General features: G+C 36.6%; 5 protein-coding genes and 1 long non-coding RNA gene across 7 annotated transcripts; 1 reads left to right on the top strand and 5 right to left on the bottom strand.

Moving 5' to 3' along the window:
- Positions 1-346: 346 nt before the first annotated feature.
- LOC121807502 (vesicle-associated protein 4-2-like) lies at positions 347-3,079 on the bottom strand. Its single transcript, XM_042207742.1, has 7 exons — positions 2,576-3,079; positions 1,727-1,797; positions 1,521-1,602; positions 1,304-1,425; positions 909-986; positions 702-821; positions 347-627 (listed from the first exon to the last, which is right to left on the bottom strand). Exons 1-7 carry the CDS (start codon positions 2,853-2,855, stop codon positions 568-570), a joined length of 813 nt encoding a protein of 270 aa, XP_042063676.1. The 5' UTR covers positions 2,856-3,079; the 3' UTR covers positions 347-567.
- A 2,059-nt stretch (positions 3,080-5,138) lies between these two features.
- Positions 5,139-5,770, bottom strand: LOC121807154. The gene is made up of 2 exons (XM_042207362.1): positions 5,452-5,770; positions 5,139-5,385 (listed from the first exon to the last, which is right to left on the bottom strand). Exons 1-2 carry the CDS (start codon positions 5,686-5,688, stop codon positions 5,221-5,223), a joined length of 402 nt encoding a protein of 133 aa, XP_042063296.1. The 5' UTR covers positions 5,689-5,770; the 3' UTR covers positions 5,139-5,220.
- Positions 5,771-6,088: 318 nt separating this feature from the next.
- LOC121806408 lies at positions 6,089-6,861 on the bottom strand. The gene is made up of 2 exons (XR_006051670.1): positions 6,808-6,861; positions 6,089-6,509 (listed from the first exon to the last, which is right to left on the bottom strand). It is a non-coding gene; the product is annotated as an uncharacterized LOC121806408 (long non-coding RNA).
- A 96-nt stretch (positions 6,862-6,957) lies between these two features.
- On the bottom strand, positions 6,958-11,729 carry LOC121806409 (ubiquinol-cytochrome-c reductase complex assembly factor 1-like). Of its 2 annotated transcripts, none has more exons than XM_042206431.1 (8): positions 11,572-11,729; positions 11,271-11,454; positions 10,391-10,604; positions 9,963-10,129; positions 9,563-9,678; positions 9,211-9,271; positions 7,913-7,961; positions 6,958-7,309 (listed from the first exon to the last, which is right to left on the bottom strand). In XM_042206431.1, exons 2-8 carry the CDS (start codon positions 11,436-11,438, stop codon positions 7,242-7,244), a joined length of 843 nt encoding a protein of 280 aa, XP_042062365.1. In that variant the 5' UTR covers positions 11,439-11,454; positions 11,572-11,729; the 3' UTR covers positions 6,958-7,241. The 2 variants fall into 2 exon arrangements, with proteins under 2 accessions (XP_042062365.1, XP_042062367.1); XM_042206433.1 differs by having other exon boundaries at positions 11,563-11,715.
- Positions 11,730-12,776: 1,047 nt separating this feature from the next.
- LOC121808739 lies at positions 12,777-13,288 on the bottom strand. Its single transcript, XM_042209328.1, has 2 exons — positions 12,887-13,288; positions 12,777-12,785 (listed from the first exon to the last, which is right to left on the bottom strand). Exons 1-2 carry the CDS (start codon positions 13,286-13,288, stop codon positions 12,777-12,779), a joined length of 411 nt encoding a protein of 136 aa, XP_042065262.1.
- A 6,631-nt stretch (positions 13,289-19,919) lies between these two features.
- On the top strand, positions 19,920-23,612 carry LOC121806384 (probable serine/threonine-protein kinase abkC). Its single transcript, XM_042206401.1, has 5 exons — positions 19,920-20,239; positions 20,591-21,932; positions 22,476-22,745; positions 23,023-23,178; positions 23,290-23,612. Exons 1-5 carry the CDS (start codon positions 20,232-20,234, stop codon positions 23,407-23,409), a joined length of 1,896 nt encoding a protein of 631 aa, XP_042062335.1. The 5' UTR covers positions 19,920-20,231; the 3' UTR covers positions 23,410-23,612.
- Positions 23,613-23,745: the final 133 nt, after the last annotated feature.

Here is a 23,745-nt window from a genome sequence, read left to right on the forward strand (position 1 = left end):
GGTAATATATTGAATTTGTAATGGCAAAACCGCAAATTAAAGGAACTTCAGATTTTTCTTGTTGGCATTAATAAATAAGAAAACCTTAATATTCACTCCTTTAGCAGAAGAAGAAAGAATCCAATTCACATGCTGTGCCAATGTCAACTCTTACATTATCTCAAAAAATAATGAGACCAACCTTTTTCATGATAATGAAACATTATCCATATCTTTTACTAGTAGTATTCTTCATGGAAAAGAGAAAAACTAAATAAAAATGAATATGTATCATCAATCAGTAACGGTCTTCATAAGAAAAAGTGATGCATCTGTTTAGAGTTTAGAGAGAGAAAGGAGAGCATGCTAAGGGAAATGGTTTCTCTCATTTGAAGAAGAAAAGTAGTAACATATCCACAGGTACATATGGCGTTAAGCCAATAATCAGTAGTACCAACATGTCACAGATACAACTGACAACTCATATTGACAGAAAACAACAAGTCCACAACTCAGCATACTCTTTAAACGTCACTTAAATACATTCATCAAACCATAGTGCAGAAAACTCACAAAAAAACACTCCAGTCACATGGAGTCTACCCCTTCCACTTGTTGACGAGCCAAGTATCTCTCTCTTCTTTCTTTCTGCAAAATGTTGATAGTAATGACGAAATGTATAGAACCGCTCGAGAAGGAAATTTGAAGGTTGGGTGGCTTACCCATTCATCGATCACAAGTCCTTCTCCGATAAACTTTGGCCCCGTGTCTTCTGAAGGCTTCTTGCGAGCCTCGAGCTCAGCCTCTGCTTCAGCCAACTGGCGCTTTAATTTGTCTAGCGCCTTCAAAGATCACATGCACATGGATCAGATGAGATCATTTCTACAAGATATACATACGGATAAAGAAGCCGTGAAATATCCACTTACAGGGCTAGGACGTTCTGCATCTAGAAAAACAACCCGAAGTATCTGCTCCACAGCCACTTCATCCTTTTGCTCATCAAACTGATTCAAGAAAAAATGGAAGAGATGAGAATGCATAGAAACAAACACAGAGTTTATTTCTTTAGTGATTCATAAGTCTAGAATCAACAAATAGCATGACCTCTATAACTAGCATATGCGATAAGGTCCAGTGTAGAGTGAGTTATGCTAATATCATAAAACAATTATAGCTTATTCTTCTAGTGATAGTATACCCAGATTGTAATAAAGTTACAAGCTTCATATGAGAGTCTAAAGTCTATAACAATACTCGAAACGTACATAACGAACTTACGAACAGATATTTTGATTAGGAATGAAATTAGAATGAGACATGCCAGTTCAGGTATGTAGTCAGTTGGTGGCCCTTTCACTTTTAGGCTCATGATTTTGAACTTCACTGTGCTTTTTTGATCCATCGGCTTCTCATTGTTTTCTGGAGGCTCAACAAACTTGAATACTGACATGACCAAAAAGGATAAAAGGCAAAATTTTAAACAGGAAGCAAATAATTAAGAACACAAAATTCATCCAGGGATTGCAACAATTGGTTACCAGTTGCTATGATACTCTCGCCAGGAGCAAGAATGGAGCCAGGTGGACGCATGAAACAGCTCTTTGGCGCAGTAGTTTGAAACTAAGTAACAGCAATCATACATTTATCAGAAAGAAAAATATAACTATGAATTTAAAAAAAGTCAGTACAGAGCTTAAAAACAACGGCTAAGAGAGAATCAAAAAGAAAATGCAACTTGGCATACCTTGAAAGCTACATGAGACTTGCTTGTATTTTTTATTTTGATAGCACTTCGGACTTGCTTACCTGGTTCATCTGCAGGAAAATCAAAATTAATAGTAGTAAATCAATGTAAATATGACATCCTTGAGTTCAACCGATTCAATTAGCTCTTGCTTGTCCAAAGACACAAGCTATACAAAGACCGATATTCAGACAAAATCACTTCCATGCATGTCCAAACCCAACAAGTAAGCCACCTCTCAAATGAACCCCAACAAGTAAGATGTGAAAACATTGACAGCACAATGGATGTATGGAAAACAAGAAACGAAGCTAACCAAACTTCTGTTCTAATAAGCCTTCATCAAGTCAGAGAGCAAGCAGTATCTAGTGTTCCAACAATACGTAGTTATCACAGAAGATCAATCTCCCCTCAAAGCACAAAAAAAATTGTAGCACGACACTCAGAAATATTAATGTCAAACTCACAACTTCTGCCATTGGAGAAATCTCACACAACTGATTTTTCAATTTTCACAGAAACTCTGAGTATCGAATTAAAGTTTTCAAACATAAGATAAGGATAACAGGGGTTCCAAGTAAAGCAATATGATATTTTTCGCCAATCCTCCCTAAAACCAAATTTTCAGTACCATCTAAATCAATTAAACTAGAAATTCAAACCACATGATCGCAGATCAAGCTCAACCAAATTACTAGTAAAGAAAAAACAAACTTATACCAAAAGAATTACCATCAATCAATCAATTGCGCAAGCAAAACGTAACAATCAAACAAAATTACCAATTATCCAAACAAACAAAAAAATCCAAAAATCAAGCAAATTAGCGAGAGCAGAGGTCGTCCATACAGGGGAAATAAAGCTTCTTAGAGGGATCGAGCTTGAGACGACGGCGTCCGGGAAGTAGCGATCTGGCAACTGAAGAGACCGAGGTGGCCTGCGCAGCTGATCCTTCAACCGGAAAGTGGCCGTTGCCGTTTCCGTGGCCGTAATTCTGCTGATAATGAGCGAAATTTGCGGAGGCGGAAGAGGAGGACGACGTCGTATGATGCGAATTACGGAAAGGGAGCTTGAAGAGCCCCCAGACTTTGCCATCGGAGGAAGACGATCGCTCCTCGACGAGAGCCATGGTTGATTCCGGCGCAGAGAGGGAAGTCGCGTCGACGTCGTCTTTGGGTTTTGGAGTTGGAAGAGTTACTTTTTGAACAGGTGTTGTTGGAATGGTGCCTCCTGCGACTTGTGCTTTTGGAAAGTTCACAAATCACAACACTAGTTCACCTTTCAACTTGAGATAACCCATTAAATGAAATCTGGGTTTGTGTATTCAGCATGGGCCCACCGAAATGAAAAATTATGTTGTTGTTCGCCTTATTTGTCCAAGACCCATTCCTGTATCCAACACTGACCACTGCTTCAGAATAATAATTAATTCTTTTTGCTAAAATGTCAAAAAAGTCCTTAGCATTTGGGGAACCCTAGTTTTTATTCTCCATCATAGTTTCAATGGGAAAAAAAGCGGGAAGCATACAGTGGGAGCACATAGCGATTTTTCATAAAGTTCACAAGCAGAGGGTGTAATTGTTGAAGTTGGCTTGAAGAAACTGACTTCAACAGGTGAGTCGTGCCCACTCCATTGTTTGGTGTTTGTATTTGTCTGCAACCTGTTCTTAAAATTGTTGTGTGCCGAAATATTTACCGCAACACGTGTAGAGGCGTAAAATCGGGCAGATGTCGAAGAATCCCCAAGCTATTCTTCGATTGTCGAAGAATATACTGATCTTAATTTCGGATGAGGAAAAACCCCAAATTAAATCAAAGGACGATGAAGAGCCTTACATGGGGAAGGAAAAGCTGAAACGGGTTCTATGGTCTCTTTCCCAGCAATTGTTGGATGTGGTATCCCCTTCCGACGACCCGCCGCTCCACGTCTTGAATGAGAAGTTGAATCCAATTTTCTCTCCACAGTCGAAAAAGATGGAGTGTATTCAGCGAATTGACACGTCAAAAGCGAGGGCACTTTAGGGAATTAGCCTCCATTTCTGGATCCAGAACTCGATGCAGATTAAAAATCTCATGTTTTTTTGGAAGATTTGAAATCTGGTCCAAAACGCGTGAACAGTGAGGGTCTGTCCTTTTTTCTCGGGCCATCAAGATTTTAAATGGCAGAAGGCAAACACTAGGATATGTACAGATTTGGAGTGGAATATGGGCATAACGGACAAGGAGAACACGCCCTAAATTTACTCTTTTTTGCTTTGCTTCTACTTTAGTTTATTAATTATACTCCTACTATTTCTCTATTAATACTAATTACTCCATTTTTTTATTTTTTTATTGTTTAAATGAAAATTGTAACGACCGTAGGCCGTAGTGGTTGAAAAGAAATAAATTAGGCTGAATGCAAAGTTTCTTTGTATGATTATTTACGAATTTTAGATGGACCATAGTCTCTTGTGGTTTGGTTTGAAATATTAAGAAAGTAGCAGTAATACTTTTTACTCTGATATCGACAAAATTAAGTTCATGGTGGGGCCGTGGGATGAGAATAAATTAATAAATAATAGTATGAAAAAGTTAGAGGAATAAATTAATCCGAATAATGTGTAGCGTGGTTAGATTGGTTAAACAACTAATTTATGCACGTGATATTTATGTTGAAGTTAAATTAGAGTGTTACACTCCTGATCCTAATAGTCGTTTCGGATCTAATTACATGATTAAAATTTCAAAATAATTCCAATACTATTAAGAGTAAGATGCATTTAAATTCTTGATAAGTGAGCACTATGTTTATGTATCTAGTGGTTGTTATCTGGAATTTTTTCATCGGCTTGAATTTGATGTGAAACAACTAACTCCTCTATCGTGGATTGATAAGTGATGTTAAAATATGTATTACTACTATCAGTTCCTTCGATTTATTGTGTTACTCCATTTACTTATATTGCTATTTTTTCTCAAGATTATTAAATGGACCAAATATTTTTGAATAGGAGAATTTACCGTCTAGCATGAGAAAGAAAGATTAAGAGATTAAGTTGAAAATCAATCAAGTGGCCATTATTAGCATAATTTGATAAATCAGCCCAAGACATTGAAGTCTCTCTATAAAAATATTCCACGAGATCTAAGCCTGATTAGCGCCACTGATTAGATACACTGATTTTTGAACTGTGATTGAATAAAGCTAAACATGCACATAATTATAAAGTTTTAGTTTGAACATGAGTATATCGAAATGGAGTACAATTTGAAATCAAAACATCCCTCTGTCACAAAAGTTTTAAAAATTAATTTCGTCATCGTTTGTTGTCTCATACTCTGCTATAGCTCGATAAAGTAATTATTCTTATAAAAAATTTTAATCCTAAACCAAATAAATAATGGTAACAAGATTGCAACACGAAGCACATTAAGTAAAACAAATAATTAATAGTAGTCATATATGGATAAGGAAGAATAAGGAGATGATAGAAGAAGTGAATATTAGTAATTCATAACATTAGTTCAGAATCATCCCATTGCAGAACTGCATCCAAATTTTGCTCTCTTTTGAGCTTATCTTTGATGAACCAATCACATACCTTCCCCGCGTTCAGCTCCTCAATTTTGCACCCTTCCTGCTCCGATATCACTCGAAGCAGATTCAACGATGATATCTGAAATCACATGTACATTTTAGAGATACACAGAGAGATGTATAATTTAATTATTTAGAGATGTACCGTTAATCGGCATAGAAAGCGCTCGTGCGTGCTGAGGCCGGAGATCTCCACCAAACCAGCCTCTTCCAGCGTCAGGAAACTCCGCCTTTCGGTTTTCTTCTCTGCGCAGGCTCTCACCGCCACCCTCCGTCCCCTCGCGGCCGAGATGTTTATCCGATTAATTTCCGTGAAATTGCGAGATTTGAAGGGTGGGGTTAACTGGCAGCAGCGTAGGGCGTGTGCTTTGATTGCATTCATCGTTTTGATGGAAATCAAGAGGTGAAGAAGCTATTGATATCACATGATAAGTTTTTGTGGTTGTGTGGTTAAAATCCAATTGCTGCGCCTGCCTACTATTATCCTTTCTATATTGGGCTTCAGCTTTATTATCCACAGATGATTGGGCTGTAGCCCTTTTTATTTGTATGTGTGTCTGTTCATTTCATGCTTCACTGATTTTCTAATATCATTCTTGTGTTCTACTCTTAGTTTAATACTTTTGGTATTAATTAGTTTAAGAGTTATGACTTTTTCCTTTCAATTTTTTAATTCATACTAATCGATAAATGATTTTAGGATTAATAAATCTATATTATTGATGAGTTATTTCACTATACAACTTAAACAAAACAATGAAACTGAAAGTGGGAGGGAAACATGTTCAAACAACAAACTGTGGAACAAAATCATGTAGTATACGATATTACCATTACCTCAAATGCAAATTAAATAAACGGAAAAAAATGAGACTATACAAACAACTAACTAATATAAAATGTATGTTTCGATTTCCTAGTAATTGTGTATATACATAGACGCCGACTCTTGTTATTTTTATGTAGAGAGAGAGAGAGAGATGTCAATTGGGACCCCAGCAGCTCAAGTACATGACAATGCGCAGAGAGTCTTCAGCCTGTTTGAATTTATCAGATTTCACGACAACGGCCGTCGAATCCGTGGAGTCGATGCCGCCGGAAAACTTGCCGGAATCATGCAAAGGCGAAGCAGAATCCTTGAGTGATTTGACGGTGGAAAAGGCGACCTCTTTCATCCCCTGCATCGACCTCATCTACGCCACACTATTCATCAATATCCAAAACTATCTTTAAAGATTTTCTTTCCATAATACTTCAATATATATAGATAGAGTGGGAAAGTAAGTTTGATGGATTTTGAGAAAACAAGAGGCTGTGATAGAGAAAGGTTTGGAGGCTTTGATGAAAACCATGTGCTCATTGCTCAAAACGTGGTCTCGCATCTTCTATTTATAAGTATGTTTAACTTTTACTAGTACTATTTATGTGAAGAAAACAATAATAACAATAATCCACTCATCTTCTTCAACTTGTATTAAAGAGAATGAAAGAGGTCCATTACCTTCAACAAACACATTTAGAAAGCTTAATCTCAAGCCTGAAATTAGTTGTTTTTCTTATAACCATGTCGAAGAAATGACCCATCAATCTTCAGTTTTTATCCACTACATGTTACATTGATAAAAAAAAAATGTTTACAATTACGACAAACTTAAATAGAACTCAAGTATATAAGTATTATTTGCAAACAATGTAATCACGATGAAACTGAAGTGCATACAAACCAACTGCCTTTTGACTCTGCGTATTACTCTAAGTAGAAGAAAAGGAAAGAGAAAAAGTTAAATTAAGAAACAAATTGCGCTTGCGCTTGAGGAATCTGAAGTGCTGAACAGTCACTAAAGATTTTGTACTCCAATTTAGGAGGGATTTGTTTTGGCATGATACATAAATTATACTAATAATCATCTGCACTATTTCCCTACTGTATATCACTTATTTGTCCCTCCCTCCATCCTCCAACGACGTGAATTTGAAGTTGCCTGTAAGTACAGCTTCTTTATCTACACAAAGAGTTGCCACAATTTGTCACTTGAAATATCTTAAAAGCACAAGATGCAACAAGTTTTGAAAATCCACTCCTCAAGCCAACACTAAATAAAAAGGTTTCAACGATAAGTATATGGAAGACTTATGATATGTAAAGGATCACATTTTCCACTGCACTGAGGCTCTATCAGCCCAAACCCATTTTGTATAGATGGAATGTTTGAGAGCCTTCACTTAGTACTCAGATAAAAAAAATATCTATATATCATAATTCATAATGCTAAACGAAGACAGTTTGGTTGAACACAAGTCATGAGTTGGACATGGCTAAATCATCGGATAACCTACGTGGTAAGGACTTAGATATACAAAAAAGTTGTGAGTTGGATGTGGGGGAATATGGGGTATGAACCCTAACCTTTCGCCTCATTAGTTGTTAAGATGATTAAATTTAAATCTTCTACTTTAGTCTTTTATATAATAATATGTCTAATGTCTTCACTCAATTACTTTATCCCATCAAATGAATTCCTGAACAGATGGGAAAGAAATTAATCTGAAAGTGCAATCCTAGCAGGGCTTATTGGCTTTTGCACACATGAAAACAGGAACCATACCTGTTAATGAGAGAGCACTTGCTTCATTACGAACATATCTTGTGAATGCCTGAAAGCAGTAAAGAAAAGATGAATATGACTGCCTAATTATTGAACTTCAGCTACAATGTAATTCAAGCATTGCATCAGGGAAAAAAGTGTAACTCAAGGACACGACAGACTGATTCAGATTACAAGAAAGCAAAAGCTGAGCCGTAACTAGTCAAAGACATCAAATTTTTCCCGGAGGTAACAAACAAGCAAAGAGAGATCAAAAGCATGCTGCAAGTACACTAGTACAGAGATACATTGCATCTTATCACGTAAGAAGTATCAAATGATCCAAATAATATGTTGCATGCTATAATCAAGCATATGAACACATGAGTTGTTTTCTAAGGACTTTGGCTAGAAAAAGTCCAAATATTTGGACCTTCCATGAACTGTAAGGTTCTATTTTATGCCCAAAAAATGGGAATATGTAAAACAAACTAAGTGACAATCTAATCAGCCTAAGGTTTCCCACCTATAAATTATATTGGAGGGCAGGGGCCAGGGGGGGTCTTTAATGCTCAATAATATGATATCTTTAGAACGGGTGGTGGCATTTGAATCACAACATTTCGTTGACTCTTGGTCAATCCCATAATTTTGAATTTGGAATATACAATCATAACTTTTCAATTTTTTCCAATTGTCCAACAACAGTCAAAGTCGAAACCGATGTGCCAAAATAAAATATGATGTAGTAACAAAACCACATCGTTGCGGACGAATTGTCCAAATCAATGTTGTTTTGTTGTCCCATCATATTTGATTTTGTCATATTAGTTTCGATTTTGACCATCGTGGGACAATTCCGAAAGATTAAAGAGTTAAGATTTTACATTCCATTTTCAGGGATATCCTTCTTTAAAATGAAATGGAGTAATGATTGAAAGTTTGAAACTATGGTAACATAAACCCAACTGAAGTCAGAATTTGGTGCAAATATAGTCCAGAGGACAATGGAGGTAAATTTCATGTTCTAACAAGAATCTGAAGCTGAAGAAATATAAGAAAAACAACATGAGTTAGCATTTTCAGAAGCACCACAAATGTATAAGAAAAGAAGAAAAGGTATACTTTACTGCAGTTGTAATTCAGTGAGGGACTCGAACAATTAATAATTACATCATTCATCAAAATAAGTGAAATTCTACGAAATCCAAAAGAACTGTGCATCTTCTCAGTTTGATTAATAGATATTCAATGATAGCCATACAACCCACGTGCAATGATAGCCAATCCATGCAACTAAGTAAGATATGGGAACTTGCCTGGACAGAAAGTAAGGCACCTTCGGTTGGTTTTGATTTACCATCATCTGAATACACATTCCTGCATTACAATCAAAAGACCAAAGGCATTAAACAACAACACATTCTACATCACAATCCTTGATGGTGTACAATTCAGCATAACCTTGGCCTCCACCAATTTCGCCATATATGAAGTTATTCAGATTCATCAAGGCTGATGCATAGTATTGATATGTCTAGCTTATGAAAATTTGCTGGCTTGATGCCAAAAGCTAGCTAGCTACTGTAATATTTTATATACAGATGAGGAGAAAGCAGGCACAACCACTGTGCATTAACCATAGCTGTGTATTTTATGAAAATCCCATACCTCCAGATAACATTTTGCAGCTCATCATGTTTTCCAATTGCAGCATCATACGCAACAATATTTCCATAAAATATTCTCTCCAATTCTTTCATCCATTTGGATAACAGTAAATTTACCTGAATTTAAGGAATAATTTAAAATAACAGTATCAGAAAACTATAGTGACAAGAGAGATACTTCCCAAATAATATCAAGGGTTTTATATAAACTTACTCAATTAAACTCTTGACAACATCCTATTGAATTATGAAACCTATCATGCTAACAAGAATCTACAATGACTGATCAACAAATATACTAAGCATAATAATCTTAAAAGTATTAACCTATCAAAACATGAAAGACGATGTAGAAATAACCAATAGCAGGTTACGACCAACAGAGCTTGTAGGTAACTCACCCCAGCCTTGGAGACCCTCAGTTCAAGATCATGATTGTAAATCTCAGATAAGTACTGACCCAACTCAACACCGTCCTTCCCCTCCTCCTTTAGACGACGCAGACAAAGCCACATATGGAGTACAAGCAAGGAAAAGGTTGTTTTGAAAGTCTGCTCCAAGGAAAACACTGCATAACAATATGGTAAATATATAATTAAAGTAACAATGAGACAATAGTTAAGAATCGAAAAAAAATCTTGTTCTTTTATACATGGAACTTAAATGATAGTCATATGACAAAATCTAGCTACCAATACGGACAACAGGGACACTGGACATATTCTATCATATCTAATTTTACATGGAACTCAACAAATGTCAAACAGAAGGAGCAAATAGATCGCAGTAAAGTGTCTGCAACAAGCTACAAAAAAACAAAAAACCTGACCATCGTATATAGCAGGCCTATCAACTTGATATTGTACACGAGTGTAAATAGCATTAGCCCGACGGATGAACTGACTCTGCTTGCTGTAGAACAGCATCAACTTCAGTATAAATCGTCTAATACCCACGTACTGGGGTTCATCAATTCTATATGGTGAGTCAGGTGCCAATGCCAATGAACGTGGCTTCGACCAAAACAAGTTGTTAAGTTTCACCTATTGATGCACGTAATTGTAAGTCAGGCAAGGAAAACTGAATAGCGACAAAATCTCATAGTAGCCAAGCCAACATGAATTTCACATAAACTAAATTTACATTATCACTTCACTTTAATTTGCTTTCTACCACAGCAGCCTGAACCCCATGAAAATATAAGTTTCCGTAATGAATCAAACCAATCTACCATGACAGAGGTGCCTATTACATCCTTCATCTTTCAACTTACAAACAAGTATTACGCACAATAAGTTTAGAAGTGCTCAAAAGAAAAGCAGGTGCTTTTTAAGATCACGTTTAACTTTGTTGGATAGCACTCCAATTCTCTAGAAAAAATGTAAGCACATCCAGAAGCAATACATACATTTCATCATTTGATTCATTTCTCACTAATAATTTAAACCCCTAAATCTACCAAACTGTTAGAAGAATTTTGAATTCCATTCATTTCCCATTACATAATATCAAGATAATCTGATTGAGTAAACAAGACTAACTCCCACCAACAATCAACAATCCGTTAACTGACAGTGCCCCAAACTATCCTATCCTAATCCCAATCCCAAAATAATTCAACCGATCCAAACAAATGCTTGCGATAATAGGAAAAAAAACATGTACGCTATTAATTTTGAAGGAGCTAAATCAACAAGCGATCCCCATACCTCGGGCTTACTGATGTCGCTCTTAACATCTGGCTCAACAGCGGCAGCAACCTTTGCATAATCCCGAAATAGAAAAAGTGATGATTCTCTCTTCACAAATTCACTGTTTTTCTGGAAACTATTAATACTGTTTATACGGCTCAAAACTCTTCCCCACCTCGGCAACATTTTCGTTTGAGCTTATCTGATGTGATGTGTTCAGAAAAAAAAGCAAAAAATGGAGAAGAAGAATATGGGGATGAATTAAGTTTCATAAACCCTAGTAAAAAAATAAAAAATAAAAGCAATTTACCCAGAATACCTCACAAATGATGTGATATGCAAGTGAAGCTGAAAATCGCCGTCTGATTCACAACTCGAAAATTGCGCGACGTTATGTTTTACCTCTATTTTCTCAGTGGATGATTTAAGCTCATTTTTTCTGCATTTTCACTTATTTTCTCTATTAATTGCAAAAGCATAAATCTCGGCAATTTTTAGTACTCTCACGCTAGTCATATACTTTGTCACTCGTAGTATTTTTTTAGCTTGTCCCACAATAATTAGGACATTTTTTTAGCATAATGTAACATTATCTCGTCTTCCTTACTTTTGTCTCACTTATTTTATTTTATTTTTATCTCTCTATTTATTCAATTTTCTATTTTATTTTTTCACTTAATTTATTTAACACAGTTTTGTCGTGCAAATTCATCAGGGATTGGGCATTAACAGTGGTCGGCCTTCGCAAATATGTGTGGCAAACTGTCTCCACAACTCCACGGAGATACTCATCAAATCGATCTACCCCGCCTCCATATGTCAACGGCCGAATTGCAGTATTGCACTTCTACTGAACCAAATCTATCGGATGCGTCAGGCGCTCTTAGAAGTAAGCATCACATCCCTCTAACGTGTTCTCATTGCGTAGGAAAACAGAACAGCACATTCTGAAACGACAACGAAAAATTGTTGCGCCCCACCTTGGTTTGTCAGTAAAGTAGTTCGCGACTAGCCGTTCGGTGGCCACAACATGCTCTCGGAACACGGGCTACCATTGTTGGATTGCCCTATGTACTGGTTGTTGATTGAAATAATTTACTCTACTTATTACATCTAGTAAAAATCAAATGCAACCGAGTATTCTTTACTGGCAAATTCGAAAAAAATACTAATATCAAAGAAAGATGAAATTCGAATTTTGATCTTGGCACGTCGGTGGTTTTTAACCGTAGGCATTTTGCCAGGAAGTTGGTGGGCTCATCATGAATTAGATTGTTTAGCATAAGTGTATCCGATTAAATTCTTTCTTGACCAATGTTAGTGGTTTGACCCACCTTCATATATTGATGTGTTAAATAGGAGAAAATATTCAGTGATCCATTCACACTTAAGTGGCAAAATAAGGTGGTGTGACCAACTAATGAATCTTTGACAAATGGAAGTATAAAGGGTCCACCTCCACTAAACATGCACACTTGTAAAGTTATTTTTAGAAAATATGCATTAGACTATTTTCATTAAAAACTACTTAATCTTTAAATATGGAAAATCAATACCTCTTAAGTATAATACACTATGTACATACTTTTAAATAAAAAAATTATTTTTATGGCGCTCCACACGAACAGGGTTACCATGAGCCTCTTCCATACCCGAGGTACGACGCGCATGACGGTCCGGAAGGTGGCGTCGACGGTGTAGACGACGGCGGAGGTGGAGAGGAGGGAGAAGACGAGGATGAGGGCGAAGTAGGCAAGCTTGAGGAGGATGTACTCAGCCCATTCCTTTGTGACGAGCTTCGAGAGCCTGTCGTGCTTGAGGGTCCCGGGAGAGGCCTCGTGGAGGAGGAACTCGTTGAAGCGGATCTTCCAGAAGAGGATTTCGGAGACCCGCTCTTGAGCAAGGTAGATGAAGGAGAGGGGGAGGATGAGGGTTAAGGTGAGTTGGGTGAAGGTTTTTCTTAGCTTGAAGATGAGTGTGAAGGTTTTTTTGTAGATGCCGAAGAGGCCTAGGAATTGGAGTTCTTCTTGCTCCATATCCATGCATGGTGATTTTGATAAAGAAGAGAGAGGGGTGTTTGGTGATAAAGGAATGGAATTATAAATATATGATTCTGAAGTCACCTATGAAATTACATTGTTGAATGGGTGGATGGGGCCACTTTGGAAATTTCTATGAAATGTTCTAAGAATGTGTGTAATATGGCTGGGGGATTGGAATTATAGAGAGAATAGAGGATAATAGTCCACTTCTTGTGATAACATGCTACTTTTATGTTTTATTTTGTTAGTGTTAGAAGAGATGATCAGACGCCTAGGCTGGATCAAACTACAGCTAATCAACTTGATCAAGCCATTGCATGCTGACGCTCACACTACATGCCGCAAGTTGATCAAGCCGCTGCTAACCAAGTTGATCAAGCCGGCACATGCCGAGTTGATCAACAAGCCGCGATGCTTGATCTCATGTCACCTGACCGCCAAGCTGATCAAGCTGCATTATATTGTCTCAAGTCACTGGACCGTCAAGCTGATCAAGCTGCAATGCGTTGTGCACAAGCCAAAGCAATCACGAACTCCATGAGAGCTAAAGCTGAGAATGAGACAAAAAAGAGTAAGGGGTGTGCGGCACAAAAGGAGCTAATGATCAATCTCGAACGCGTTGAAACCACGGACAAGCCAGCTAAGATGGATGACCACATATATACTTGGCGCGATGTGGTGTTGCGCGGTTTAAAGAGGAAACATGTCTTGCAGAGTTTGTTAAAGTAGATTAGTACAATGTTCAGAGTTTGTTAAAGTAGATCCATGGAGCATTGGAGATGTTAGTGCCTTTCTACTGACTTTTGAATCAAGAATGGAGTCTACCCGGGCTCATTCAGTAGTCTCAGATGGATTTCAGCCTTCACTCAATCTTGTCCAGCATCAACCTGGTCAGAAAAAGGAGCAACAAAGTTTCAACAATAGCAGATTTGATTCTGGAGGTGGAAGAGGTTTTGGAGGAAGACATAACAGAGGAGACAGAGGTGGAAGAAGCTATGGCAGAGGCAACAACAAAATCATCTGCCAATTGTGTGAGAAGCCAGGCCACACTGCTGCGAAGTGTTGGCACAGATTTGAGCATAACTTCACACCTCCACAAGTCCAGTTTAGAGGAAATTTCTCACAACAGCAGAATCATGGATTCTTCAATCCATCAGCTAATCTGGTCCAGTCAGTGCCTAGATCTCCATCAGCTTCCTTCTCAGTTAGAACACCATCAGAATTCAGCTACACCTCTAATCCTTCTTCAAGCTGGTATCCTGACTCGGGGGCAACACATCTTATCTCCAATGACTTGAGCAATCTCAACATAAGCACTGAGTACACAGGAGGTAAAAATCTCTTACTTGGAAATGGTAGTGTTGTTAATATTCATAACATTGGAAAAAGTGCTTTTAAATCTCACTCAACTAACTTTTCCAGACAACTTCACCTCAAAAATCTAGGATACCAGCTTGTGCATAGTGATCTTTGGGGGCCATCACCAATAAAATCTAAGAATGACTATTCATATTATGTGTCCTTCATAGATCATTATTCTAGATTCACCTGGCTTTATCTTCTTAAACACGAAAATGACTTGTCCCATCATCGACGACGGCACTGTGCCCAGGCAATATATCATCCCCTAACCTCCTCTCCCGGCTCCCCCTCCTGCCGCGCGATCATGCACTACGAACCTTCCTACCGCCTTGCGGTCTGCTCCCCCGCCCACGCCACCACCAGTTGGCTCCCCGTCTGCGGCCAGGGCCCCTACAACAAAACCTGTTACTCCACCCGCCACAACCACATCTTCTGCCTATTGGCCAAGTCGGGGATGGTCTGGACGCTCGAGTGCTGGGACCTCGAATATCCCTCATCCTTACTTTGGAACGCCCAACTTTGCTTTCAACGGGACGAGGTCGGGTATTGGATCTACAGTTGCCCGAAGTATCTTGTCATCGATGAGCATTCCGACCGCCTATTTCTACTGATGCGTATTATGTTGCATCTTGCTCCTGATGATGATGACGACGACGATGGCGACGATGATGTTGGTGAGGAGAAGGAGGAGTAGGAGGTGGAGAAGCTATCTACGCCGCTTTTATCACAAAATCCTTCGTTTCCGTGTGTATGAAATTGATCGCGAAAAAGGAGGTGAAATGAGGTACATGGATGGTTCGTTGGATGGTTTGGCAATGTTTGTGGGAAGCAACCACGCGTTCGCGCTGCCCGCGGCGGACTTCAACTTGACTCCGGATTCTATTTATTTATTTCAACGAAGATGGTACTCCCTCCGTCCCGCACTACTCGCACGTTTCCTTTTCGGCACGGAGATTAAGGAATGAGTGTATAGCAAAGTCAAATATTACGGCTGTAGGTGAAAATTTTTACTAAAAATGGAAAGAGTGCAAATAACTTGGGACGCCTAAAAAGGAAATAAGTGCAAGTAGTCCGAGACGGAGGGAGTACTAGTTATGATGCCGATGTTGGAAGAAATGACGACATTGGCATGTGAATGACAAAATATCTTCCATCGATTATTATCCCTCTCAGAAATCCACCGATTCCTCCTCCAGGATTGCTCCAGCCATGTGGCTCACTCCAATTCCACATTACGACTAGTATCTTCATTTGTTTCTTGTGTTTTGCTTTGTCATCTTATTTCATCTTTCGATTATACATTCATCATTTTTCACAAGTTTGTTTCTTATTGAGACCATTAATTCAATATTCACTTTTTACATTTGTAGAATAGGAGTATAATTTTTTTATTTGAATGTAAATAAGTATTGGAGTATTGTTTAATTGGATATAAATAACTATCATTATTATTATTATTATTATTATTATTATTATTATTATTTCATTAAATGATAACATTAGGAAATTAATTACATCATTTTTATAAATAAGAATTTTAAAAATGATTTAGTATTAAAAAATTAATTGAATGTTAATGACTATTATTCCATTTTATGATAATGTTTAGAAATTAAGTATATAAGCATACATTCGATTTAATAACTTTGAATTTTAAGAATTATTTGGTAATAAAAAATAATTGGACGTGAATGACTACTAATATTCCACTGGATGATGACGTAAAGGAATAAAGTATATGCACATGGAGTTGTTTATATAACTTAGAATTTAAAGTTTAATTAACAATAAAATAATTGGATGTGAATGGATATAATAAGTGAGACAAAAATGCCACTGAACTGAAATTTTTCAAAATGAACAAAAAGGTCACAAATAATACAAAATAAACCTCAAATATGATGATAAGCCATAGGTTATTCATGCTAATAAAACACCGGCAAAAATTATAAGCCTAACATTGGCAATTATTTATGCATTTCACTCTTTTTCTAAAACCTATATTTCTTTGAAAAGTGTGGGGCTGTGAGCTATTGATTTGTTATGGGCCATATATTGATTGTAATGCGACTTTGTGTTCATCATTTCTGCGTGTGTGACATTTAAAACACAACAATGAAAAAAAAATCCTTAACAAATGGAAATTATGATTTATTGATAGCATTAAATATGATAAGTAGTTGCAGCCCCAATTAATTCAAGAAGATACATACATGTAAATGATCGGTGATGAAAGACTCCACATATATAGAAGCTGCTCCATGAATTTTGTTGTCCCAATTTTGTTCCTCGCATTTACCTTTTGGACTTATAAAATCGCAAAGTCAAATGTAATCCAATTGGAGTATAAAAGAGGTAGCCTCAACCAATCATCTTAATTAATAAGCCAAAAATCAAATTGACCCTTCAATTTTTTCAATTGCTTTTTCGATTTCTAATGCTTTACTTTATTTCATCCAAGAGTTGGGTTATTGGGAAGAATTCTCGATGAAGATGACTTTTCATTCGTATGAATGGTTTTACAAATATGGATAATGAACCGAATATATATATATATTTAAAAATTATTTTATGAGATTCATTTCCACAGACCCAACCCAACAATAAATTGGTGATGTTCGAGTTGGATGAAGGGTCAAATTTTTAATCGGTCAATTTTCACCAAGTGTGTGGCATGATGTTTAGATCTAATTTGCGTGGATAGTGATTTCATTTAATAAAAATTTGAAGAATTATTGAGTTGTCTATTGCTTAATTCTCATTGTTCATAATTAAAACGCGATATTTCTACTTTAATTTAAAAATAACATTAATTTCTTTCTGATTTATTCCAATCAAAATCCACCCCAAACTTCAATTTTGGTAACAGTTAAATTATTTATGCATCTATAAATAGGGGCGTATTAGAGTCCTCATGCCTCTTTTGTATAAAACACAATACCTTATTTTTGGATTTGATGGTTGTGATAAGCTACATTATTAGCCAATCAACATTATTAGACTTATAATTTATATTATTAGACTAAAATGCTAGTATGTTATTTTACTAAAATGTACATTATTATTTAAGTTACATTATTAGACTAATAATCTACATTACTATATGGCACATCCATTACAATATTTACAACTTAATCAAATTTTCTGAGGATATATACATCGCTGCATTGGGATGAAATCGTCCCTACAATACAAATTGAATTGAGACAAAATATAAATCATTGGATTAGCATATGGATGATCGATAATTAACTAAAAGACTTTTTTTTGGTAATTATTTCACAAGCGGCCTAGTGCATTTTCCCGTGCTGATTTGTAGATATCTCAATGGGTGGAATAGCTGGCTGTGATTTGGCCATTTGATTAAGGATAAATGAGTCCACAGTCCACAGTCCACACACCTTAGGTTTAGTACTCCACTCATTAGTACAAGGGTACAACTATCCGATAAAAGTAACTAAAGCATTTAATTATAGAATCATGCAAATTTTATGTTTGAATTTGAAGTTCGACCATTTTTTCTCTTTTAAAAATATTTCAAAAATATAACCTCCAATTTAAACCATTTTTTCACATCATACTTATCAAATTATAGGTGATTATATGAAAAACCTAGCAAAATAAAACCTTATTATATAGAATAATATGAAGAAATTTGTGTGGACATTAATCAGCATAGTAAGACAAGTCAATATGGACGTTATCAAACTATATTAGTTTTACCCAACATTCACCATAGTAATAAATAACGTTAAATAACAATCATTAATCAGCATAGTTAAAGAAGTCAATCTATATAGCGTTATCAAACTAGCTAGCTGCATAAGTTCCAACTTCCAACAATCAATATAGCATTACAAAATAAGTAATCAATATAATGTTAAACCACTTGTAAATATTGACAAATACTACATGCTTTCACTGTGTTGTGCGTGGATTGTCTTGTTCCCTAATTATTGTTTGTGCAAACTGCGTTGTTTTGGGGTAGCTCGTTATGTCAATTTTTTATTTGGTGTTACCCCGTTTTAGCTGTTGTTTCTATTTAAATGCTTGCTCGCCATATTTTGATACATAAAAAACGAGATTTATCGCTTATAAATTAGGTTGGGTAGTGTCTTAATTTTACGTCTTAAAGTACTTCAAATAACACTAGGTTATAAAATATCATTATCGTTTTCTGAAAAAAACATTAATTGTGGCACCTTCAAAAAACTTTACAAGTATTAAAGAAGAGAAAAATGTGGACGTTAATGTTTATACGATTAACTCCTGATTAGAATTAGTAAAAAATAGCTAATCAAAAGTTAGTAAATAAATTAATAGTTCATCCGTCACGTTTAAATATTCATCTTTTATTTTTAAAATTTTCTAATTAAAATGTCATCTTTTCATATTTTAATATAAATTTTCGATAACCTCTTAAAATATTTAATATATTTTTTAAATTTATGTTATATCAAATTCAATAGCTGCATTTAAAACGTGTACCAAACAATCAAATTAAAGTATGAAGACATGTAATATCTGATATCATATACCCAAATTGGCAGCCCTAGAAAGTCTATAACTCATACAATAAGTAAAATTAGGTGGTAGAAAATATACAACTCATACAATAAGTAAAATTAGGTGAATTTTTAGTTTTCACATCAATGGGAAAAGACATGGTTCATATCCACATCATCAAATAGAAATGTCGTTGATATTCTTATACAATATTGCTTCAAACATTTAAACTACGAGAATTCTATGTTTTTTCCATTTTCTATGGATTTTGTTCATTATGATGAGATATGATAATCAATAATTATATGGAACAGTATTTGGAATGTGACATTTTCTTTGGTAATGCGGACATTTACAAACGTCAATATCTGAAAGGTGAAAAATAAAAAGTTAAAACTCATTTTAAATTTCAATTATCAACTCAATCACAATTTCGATGCTAATTTTTTATTCAACTTGGCTAAAATAATTATTTAATGAGAGGGTAAGACAAACACACAAATAAAAGTAGACCCTATAAAAAATTACTAGTGTAAATTCATATACAAAGTAAATCAAATGAAGTGATAAACAAAATAAAAAAATTATTCGCAACTCGTAATCTCGTATACTAACTATTATGCTTTCCCACTATTATGGAATTCTGTCCCAATAAAATCACATAACTAACAGTTGAACCGGGTCAAGCCGGAGTTACACGAACCCGGTTTATTCATCTTCTTTAGAATTCAATAAATTGTTCGCCGCCTTAGCTTAGGTTTTATTGAATGAAAGCAGCAATTTCTGTTCCAATCTCTTACATTTTGCTCAGAATTGCTGTTTCAATCTTAGCTGCTATTACGCGATAATTGTTTCATATTCATTGTGCTCCATTTTGATTCTGGATTTTTTGGAGGAGGGATCAGCAGCTAACTATTACTAATATTTTGGTATAAATTTTGAATCTAAGAAAACTGTGTGATCCATATGGTTGAACGTTTACCGGTCGCTAGAAAATGCTCTTCGGCGGCGAACTGCATCACCGGCATTCTCTAGTCCCCATCCTTTTATCTCACAGCCAGTTTTCGCCATGTCGAGGTCCGTACAACGCGCTCTCTGTTTCTCTTTTCCCTCTCAATTTTTTGTTGAGCTGATTTCTTATTTGCACTGACTGAATCGGTTTTTGGGATTTTTTGTGTGTTGAGGTGTTTAAAACTAGGTATTGGGTATAGTTGATCGAACAGATTTCAAGTGCGTGTTTAATTTTAATGTTTTTTTTCCTTTATTTTAGGAGACAAATTATGGTGTTATGTATAGTGAAACGATCCAATAGTAATTGCGTGCTTTTCTAGTAAGTTCTGTATCCTAAAAGTTTGGAATTGTTGCTAGAACAAGTTATTTTATTTTCCTTGATTGAAATTTTGCTTAAACATAGCAATTGGACTGCAGACTATTGAAAGTTGGAAACATTAGGAGAGCATTGCGATCTTTGCGGACAAAACGAGCTAGTGTCTCTCCGGAAGAGGTGAAATATGGGCCCATGGTTCGAGCAGGGCTGTGTACTCCTCAATATAGATTGTTCTCACAATATTTATTGCCTAAAGCAGAGCATGCTCCAAATGCTACATATAAAGTGGGAAGAGTTTTCTGCAGTAGATGCATCAGGAATTACACATCCGTTGCTTCTAGCGGTTCTATAGCCTATAATGCGCAAGTTGTTTGGAAGAGGTTGGCTCAGGCATCTGCACTTGATGGGAGCAAAACTCATCACACCATTAACCGAATTGCTCAGGCAGTCAGCTTGGGTTTGAGCCGTTCTTACATTGTGGTTCCTGGTATATTTACTATGATGTGTGGCTCCCAGATGACATTTGCCTATTCTGTTCCAGAAACGGATGTTATTCCACCGAGAAACAGTTTATACACGCATGCTGAGGACAGCCATCTTTTCCTGACCAGACTGATAATTTCTATTTTTGAGAGCCTTATCTTGTTGCTGAGAGCTATACATCTCAGTTTTCTGTTTGCACCAAGCATTGCCATGGCTCCATTTGCAGATAGTTTTGGACCTGAGTTTAGGAAGTTATGGCTTAAGGTTGTTCATCGAACTCTTGAAAGAGCAGGCCCAGCATTCATAAAATGGGGACAGTGGGCGGCCACACGGCCAGATCTATTCCCTAGAGACTTGTGTATTGAGCTGTCGAAACTTCACACCAAGGCCCCCGAACATAGCTTTGCATACACTAAGAAGGCTGTTGAGAAAGCTTTCGGCCGTAAAATATCAGAAATTTTTGATGACTTTGAAGAAGAACCTGTGGCCTCTGGAAGCATTGCACAAGTGCATCGAGCTTCGTTGCGGTCTCGCTACCGTGGTCTCCAGGTCAAACCAATGCTAGTTGCAGTTAAGGTGAGACATCCAGGTGTTGGTGAGTCAATAAAAAGGGATTTTGAGATAATTAATGCAGTGGCAAGAATGTCAAGGTTCATTCCTGCTCTGAATTGGCTGAGGCTCGATGAAAGTGTCCAGCAGTTTGCAGTTTTCATGATGTCTCAAGTTGATCTAGCACGAGAAGCTGCTCATTTGAACCGCTTCATATATAATTTTCGCCAATGGAAGGATGTTTCTTTCCCAAAGCCTGTATATCCTTTAGTTCATCCAGCTGTGTTAGTGGAAACTTTTGAGCATGGAGAAAGTGTTTCTCACTATGTGGATGTGCTTGAGGGGAAGAATGATAGAACAAGTAGTGCTCTTGCCCACATTGGAACCCATGCCTTGCTGAAGATGCTCCTGGTATCTTATTTCCTCATTTGTCGTATATGATTATCACTTTCTTTTCATCATAATTAGGTCTAGTTATCGCTCTCTTTTCATCATAATTAGGTCTAGTTTATCGCTCTCTTTTCATCATAATTAGGTCATATGGACTGCACTATACCCGTCTTCTTTTCGTTCTGCATGTGGATATTGGTAAAGATGCGAATGGCATGGCTTTTCAAACATTGATTTACTTTTTAGTATCTGTTTCTCACTTTTCTAGTATACAACTTGTATGCGGCATATTGATGTGTGTATCTGTTGCCATAGTTGATTTCTATCAGCCACTAATACAATAATATGCCATGTGTGGTGCACGGTTTGTCTATAGAGCTCAGTCATATAGCACTTAATTTGCTCATCTTTTTACTATAGTGGCTACAGAAAGAAGTACGGAACTTGAGAATTCTGTTATAGGTTATGACACGAAAGTGTTGAAATTGGTCCATGTAATTAATATTCATTTCTATTGGGCTATTGGCAATGCATACTTCATAACTGTGAGATATTTTTTGCTAGGTGGACAACTTTGTTCATGCTGATATGCATCCTGGAAACATCCTTGTTCGAGTAGCTCATAAAAGGCCTACTCGCAAAAAGATATTCAAAACTAAGCCACATGTTATATTCCTCGACGTTGGGATGACTGCTGAACTTTCCAAAAATGATCGTGTAAATTTACTGGAATTCTTCAAGGCTGTTGCGTGTAGAGATGGGCAAACTGCAGCAGAGTGCACACTGAGATTGTCGAAGAAACAGAATTGTCCAAAACCTGAGGCCTTCATCGAGGTGAATAACTGTCGTCCTGCATTAGCATTAAATCAAGTGGCGTTCAAGAACTCTGACTGCATGCAAATTCATTAATATCTCTGAGGATTTCGTATCTTAGTTCTTCATATGATACGTGCATTACTGACTTGTGTTTCTGAAACCGATTTGTACCTGCATACAAATGCTCATTAACTTTATTTTGTGGTGAAACTCCCGCTACCAGCCTCTAATGTTCATCGGAGAACTTGGAGGTCGAGACTTGACATTCATCTCACTCTTGACTATATGCTAACAGGAAGTGAGAGAATCATTTGATTTCTGGGGCACACCAGAAGGAGATTTGATCCATCCAGCTGAATGCATGCAGCAACTGCTTGAGAAAGTTCGGCGCCATAAAGTAAATGTTGATGGGAACGTTTGCACTGTGATGGTGACGCTACTGGTCCTTGAGGTAATTATATTTATTTTTTCAGTTATTCTGGAACATCTCACTTCATGGAAATCAACCTACATGCTATTATTATGTACCCTTCCATAAGGATCAAATATCTTTGGCTTGTAGGGGTGGCAACGGAAGCTCGACCCAGATTATGACGTGATGCATACACTGCAGACGCTGCTTCTAAAATCCGACTGGGCTGCATCACTTTCTTACACAATCGAAGGGCTGATGGCACCATGAGTGGTCTGAAAAAACAATTTTTTAAAATGTAGGAACACACTCTTAAGACGAAATTGTATATCACTTGACAGAATCACAAGTATACATTAGTTCTCGGGCATAATTCCTTGACATCTCACAATTTTGTAAGGATATGGTATCTTGTATTTTTTCTCTGAAAAAACAGCGATAAGGCGACCTTGAGGTTAATAATCGCCTGCAAATACCCACTGTTCTTGCCTTATTTACACAATTGATTGTCGAAATGAATCGTCAAAATTTTATACTTTTTCAGTCCGTAACCAAGTCTTATTTTCTATAATAGTTTGTTCATTAATATTAGTGTTCGTCCATTTA

This window comes from Salvia splendens, chromosome 6 (genome assembly GCF_004379255.2).
Source record: "Salvia splendens isolate huo1 chromosome 6, SspV2, whole genome shotgun sequence".
NCBI lineage: Eukaryota > Viridiplantae > Streptophyta > Magnoliopsida > Lamiales > Lamiaceae > Salvia > Salvia splendens.

What these genes read in the sequence shown, in the direction of transcription:
- LOC121807502 (XM_042207742.1), bottom strand. Translation starts at nt 2,855, where the DNA reads ATGGCTCTCGTCGAGGAGCGATCGTCTTCCTCCGATGGCAAAGTCTGG. An exon ending in AGTCTCATGTAGCTTTCAAG is followed by an intron (nt 1,603 to 1,726) that starts GTATGCCAAGTT and finishes GCTGTTACTTAG; the next exon opens with TTTCAAACTACTGCGCCAAA. An exon ending in ATGCAGAACGTCCTAGCCCT is followed by an intron (nt 822 to 908) that starts GTAAGTGGATAT and finishes TGATCTTTGAAG; the next exon opens with GCGCTAGACAAATTAAAGCG.
- LOC121807154 (XM_042207362.1), bottom strand. Translation starts at nt 5,688, where the DNA reads ATGAATGCAATCAAAGCACACGCCCTACGCTGCTGCCAGTTAACCCCA. An exon ending in GCTTTCTATGCCGATTAACG is followed by an intron (nt 5,386 to 5,451) that starts GTACATCTCTAA and finishes ATGTGATTTCAG; the next exon opens with ATATCATCGTTGAATCTGCT.
- LOC121806409 (XM_042206431.1), bottom strand. Translation starts at nt 11,438, where the DNA reads ATGTTGCCGAGGTGGGGAAGAGTTTTGAGCCGTATAAACAGTATTAAT. An exon ending in TAGGCCTGCTATATACGATG is followed by an intron (nt 10,130 to 10,390) that starts GTCAGGTTTTTT and finishes ATTGTTATGCAG; the next exon opens with TGTTTTCCTTGGAGCAGACT. An exon ending in TGAGGGTCTCCAAGGCTGGG is followed by an intron (nt 9,679 to 9,962) that starts GTGAGTTACCTA and finishes CCTTAAATTCAG; the next exon opens with GTAAATTTACTGTTATCCAA.
- LOC121808739 (XM_042209328.1), bottom strand. Translation starts at nt 13,288, where the DNA reads ATGGAGCAAGAAGAACTCCAATTCCTAGGCCTCTTCGGCATCTACAAA.
- LOC121806384 (XM_042206401.1), top strand. An exon ending in CCTTGCTGAAGATGCTCCTG is followed by an intron (nt 21,933 to 22,475) that starts GTATCTTATTTC and finishes ATTTTTTGCTAG; the next exon opens with GTGGACAACTTTGTTCATGC. An exon ending in AACCTGAGGCCTTCATCGAG is followed by an intron (nt 22,746 to 23,022) that starts GTGAATAACTGT and finishes ATATGCTAACAG; the next exon opens with GAAGTGAGAGAATCATTTGA.